Source organism: Oncorhynchus nerka, linkage group LG6, assembly GCF_034236695.1.
Source record: "Oncorhynchus nerka isolate Pitt River linkage group LG6, Oner_Uvic_2.0, whole genome shotgun sequence".
NCBI lineage: Eukaryota > Metazoa > Chordata > Actinopteri > Salmoniformes > Salmonidae > Oncorhynchus > Oncorhynchus nerka.
Window position 1 is genome coordinate 33229463 of NC_088401.1, and position 4444 is coordinate 33233906.

General features: G+C 50.6%; 1 protein-coding gene across 2 annotated transcripts in view; it reads left to right on the forward strand.

Moving 5' to 3' along the window:
• Positions 1-4444, forward strand: part of LOC115130381 (collectin-12-like) — a 68789-nt gene that overhangs the window by 61411 nt on the left and 2934 nt on the right. For both annotated transcript variants that reach the window (XM_029661471.2, XM_065019529.1), the window contains 6 exons: positions 18-104; positions 292-1335; positions 3014-3511; positions 3629-3765; positions 3873-3982; positions 4139-4285. In XM_029661471.2, the coding sequence (XP_029517331.2) occupies positions 18-104; positions 292-1335; positions 3014-3511; positions 3629-3765; positions 3873-3982; positions 4139-4285 (2023 nt within the window). The remainder of the gene's footprint in view (positions 1-17; positions 105-291; positions 1336-3013; positions 3512-3628; positions 3766-3872; positions 3983-4138; positions 4286-4444) is intronic.

Genomic DNA, 4444 nt, shown 5'->3' on the forward strand with positions numbered 1-4444 from the left:
TGTTGTTTGTGTTGCAGTGGTGCAAAAGGTTGACAATGTGTCCGAAGGTATCGAGAGCTATGGGGGAAAGATCATTGCTGTGGAAACAGACTTGAAAAAGCTAGGTGAGTTTCCCCACTACCTAGGACCATGCATAATCCTTTGTAACTTAAGCATGTGCATTGTGTTGAACAATAACAGTTAAGAGTTACTGTTTTTACTGAAGTCTTTGATTGAACTCTCTTTAATCTTTGATTGAAGAGTAACCACACCAACCATTATGTAATCATTTCTTTCACACCATGTCCCCAGATGACCAGACTGGGGAGAAGTCGGAGAACACTACCACAGAGATCCAGGCCTTTAAGAACAACATCCGGGCTCTGCAGCGGCAGCTGTCTGAGGTGGCAGAGAGGAGCAGCAGTAACCGGGCGGCCCTGGGTCGTCTGCAGGATTCTGGCCTGGACATGCAGGGCAGCCAGGGCTCCATACAGGGTCTGCTGGATGCCAACACGGCCACGCTGAGGTCGGTCAATGGCACCCTGCGGGCCTACGGTGGCACCATGGAGGGTCTTCAGGAGGACACGGCTAGGCTGCAAACTGAGCTCCAGGAGCAGGTTCGGCAGCAGAGCCAGGCCCTGCTGAGCATCGGGAATCTTAACCTCACCCAGGCCCAACAGAGGGGCCTGATCTCAGCTTTGCAGAGATCTGTGGACGACACCAGCCAGGCCATCCAGAAGATCCGAAACGACTTCCAGAGCCTGGAGCAGACGGCCAGGCAGACGAAGTCGGACGCTGATTGGCTGAAGGAGAAGGTGCAGAACCTCCAGGTGCTGGCCTCCAACGCCTCTGCCCTGGCCAAGTCCAACAACGACACCCTGGAGGACGTGGGATCTCAGCTGGCCTCGCTGTCTGGACAGCTCCAGAACACCTCCAGCCTGGCAGAGAACCACGACCAGACTCTTAGGGAGATCATGGACCAGCAGCGCGACCACGACAACCTCACCTCCTCTAAGTTCGACCAGCTGGAGATACGCCTGGACGAGTCAGAGGGGAGCATCGACCGCGTGACAGGCAACATCAGCTTTACTACCCAACTCCTGGGCGCCATCAACCTGAACCTCAACGAGCTGCGCACCTGCGCTGAGACAGTGGGGCGCCACTCCGACTACCTGTCCGACTTGAATGCCACTGTGACGGACGTGAGGTCGGACGCTACCACACTGAGGTCGCAGCAGGACGACCTGGTGGCCCGCCTGGACAAGGAGGTCACCAGCCTCTCCATCATCATGGAGGAGATGAAGCTGGTAGACAGCAAACACTCACAGCTCATCACCAACTTCACCATCCTACAGGGTAAATAAAATAAAATCACATTTACATGTGTCTTATACAACTGGTGTAGACTTTACTGTGCAATGCTTGCTTTGCAGCCCTTTAAAAATAAAATAAACTCAGCAAAAAAAGAAACGTCCTCTCACTGTCAACTGCGTTTATTTGTATGAACATAACCAGATTTAACAACTGAGACATAAACTGAACAAGTTCCACAGACATATGACTAACGTAAATTGAATAATGTGTCCCTGAACAAAGAGGTCAAAATCAAAAGTAACAGTCAGTATCTGGTGTGGCCACCAGCTGCATTAAGTACTGCAGTGCATCTCCTCCTCATGGACTGCACCAGATTTGCCAGTTCTTGCTGTGAGATGTTACCCCACTCTTCCACCAAGGCACCTGCAAGTTCCTGGACATTTCTGGAGTGAATGGCCCTGGCCCTCACCCTCCAATCCAACAGGTCCCAGACGTGCTAAATGGTATTGAGATCCGGGCTCTTCGCTGGCCATGGCAGAACACTGACATTCCTGTCTTGCAGGAAATCACGCACAGAACGAGCAGTATGGCTGGTGGCATTGTCATGCTGGAGGGTCATGTCAGGATGAGCCTGCAGGAAGGGTACCACGAGGGAGGAGGATGTCTTCCCTGTAACCCACAGCATTGAGATTGCCTGCAATGACAACAAGCTCAGTCAGATGATGCTGTGACACACCGTCCCAGACCATGACGGACCATCCACCTACAAATCGATCCCGCTCCAGAGTACAGGCCTCGGTGTAATGCTCATTCCTTTTACGATAAACACAAATCCGACTATCACCCCTGGTGAGACAAAACAGCGACTCATCAGTGAAGAGCACTTTTTGCCAGTCCTGTCTGGTCCAGCGACGGTGGGTTTGTGCCCATAGGCAACGTTGTTGATGGATTGTGCGTTCCTGTTGTAACTCTGGGAAATGTTGTAGTTGCCATCCTGTACCTGTCCCGCAGGTGTGATGTTCAGATATACCGATCCTTTGCAGGTGTTGTTACATGTGGTCTGCCACTGCGAGGATGATCAGCTGTCCGCCCTGTCACCCTGTAGCGCTTTCTTATGCGTCTCACAGTACGGACATTGCAATTTATTGCCATGGTCACATCTGCAGTCCTCATGCCTCCTTGCAGCATGCCTAAGGCACGTTGACGCAGATGAGCAGGGACCCTGGGCATCTTTCTTTTGGTGTTTTTCAGAGTCAGTAGAAAGGCCTCTTTAGTGTCCTAAGTTTTCATAACTGTCACCTTACTTGCCTACCGTCTGTAAGCTGTTAGCGTCTTAACGACCATTCCACAGGTGCATGTTCATTAATTGTTTATGGTTCATTGAACAAGCATGGGGAAACAGTATTTAAACCCTTTACAATGAAGATCTGTGAAGTTATTTGGATTTTTACTTAATTATCTTTGAAAGTCAGGGTCCTGAAAAGGGATGTTTTTTTTTGTTGCTGAGTTTAGTAACACAAGAGGAGTAAAATAAATGACACAGAATGGAGCTATATACGGGGAGTTCCAGTACTAGATCAATGTGCAGAGGTACGAGGATTTGAGGTAGATACAGTATGTACATGAAAGCAGGGTAAAGTGACACTCACACTCCTCTACTACAATTTGAACAGTTGATCAGACGCAGGTTTATATATTTTTTTATTGTTTCTTGTTTCAGGTCCACCTGGTCCAAGAGGCCCGCGGGGAGACAAAGGACCCCAGGGAGGAGCCGGTCAGCCCGGTCAGAAAGGGGAGAAAGGGGATACGGGTGGGCCTGGGGTGCAGGGGCTCCGTGGAGAGAAGGGATTTCCAGGACCACCAGGAATACAAGGGTTCAAAGGTCAGCCAGGCTCACGGGGGAACCCAGGTTCAAAGGGCTCCCGAGGGTCAGGGGGCAGGGCAGGACCCCCGGGGGCGAATGGTGAGCCAGGCACTGCTGGGCTCCCTGGGAGAGATGGACAGGCCGGTCCTCAGGGGCCACAAGGTCCGTCGGGAGACCGAGGACAGGTGGGGCCGGCTGGGGCACAGGGACCCAGGGGACCAGTGGGGCCCATGGGGGCCCCAGGGCCACCTGGGCTGCCAGGACTCACTGCCCGATCTGCAGCAGCAGCAGCGATGCCTTTGGTCCCTTTCTCGATGCAGAGTGAGGCCCCCGCTCCTACTGTGTCGGCCCCAGGTGATACACATTCGTTTTTATACACCATCGATATGTCTGTATCACTCTGTCAACACCATCTATGATAGACAGAACATTAGTTCATTGTGATAGTATAACAATAACCGTTCACTGCAGGTTGTCCTCAAGAGTGGATTGGCTTCAGAGACAAATGCTATCACTTCTCCAAAGAGCTGCACAACTTTGACGATGCAAAGAAAAGCTGTGATGCCCAGACTGCGTCAATGGTGATCATTAACGATAACGATGAACAGGTAAGAAGAGTCATCCTCATAGGCCTTTCAAAATCAAAAGCACAACTGTTCAAACAGTCATAAAATGAGTGACATTACTGACATCATGTTTCCTTGTTTTCTCTCAGAAATGGCTGCAAAAGCAGACCTCTGGAAAGGGATACTTCTGGATGGGTCTGACAGACAGGGAGGAGGAGAATGCATGGCGCTGGCTGGATGGAACCGAACCTGCCTTCTCGTATGTATAGTACCTCAGTGTCAAGGCCGATGCTAGTCTTTCACAGCCGAGATAATCCCATTATATCAATGCAAGACTAAAGGGGAAGACGCAGTTACATGCATGTGTCTCAAGTTAGGTTTCAGTGTGTGAGTGCCCTCTGCTGTGTGACTGTAGGCAGTGGAAGCCAGGACAGCCAGACAACTGGAGCCACGGGCACGAGAGAGGAGAGGACTGCGCTGGCCTCATCCACGAGGGACTGTGGAATGATTTCTTCTGTGAAGATCTCATCAGCTACATCTGCGAGAAAGCCATGGAGTATCCGTGAGTATCCATCTACAGTATCCCTCTGTCTCTTTGTGTGTCTGTTTGTCTTGTCCGTCAACTTTTCTAAGATGTATATTTTTTGTTCTTTTTCTAGTCATAGTTGTTTTGTTTGCAAAAATGCATTTGGTAATCTACAAGCAATGTCGTTTTCTGCAG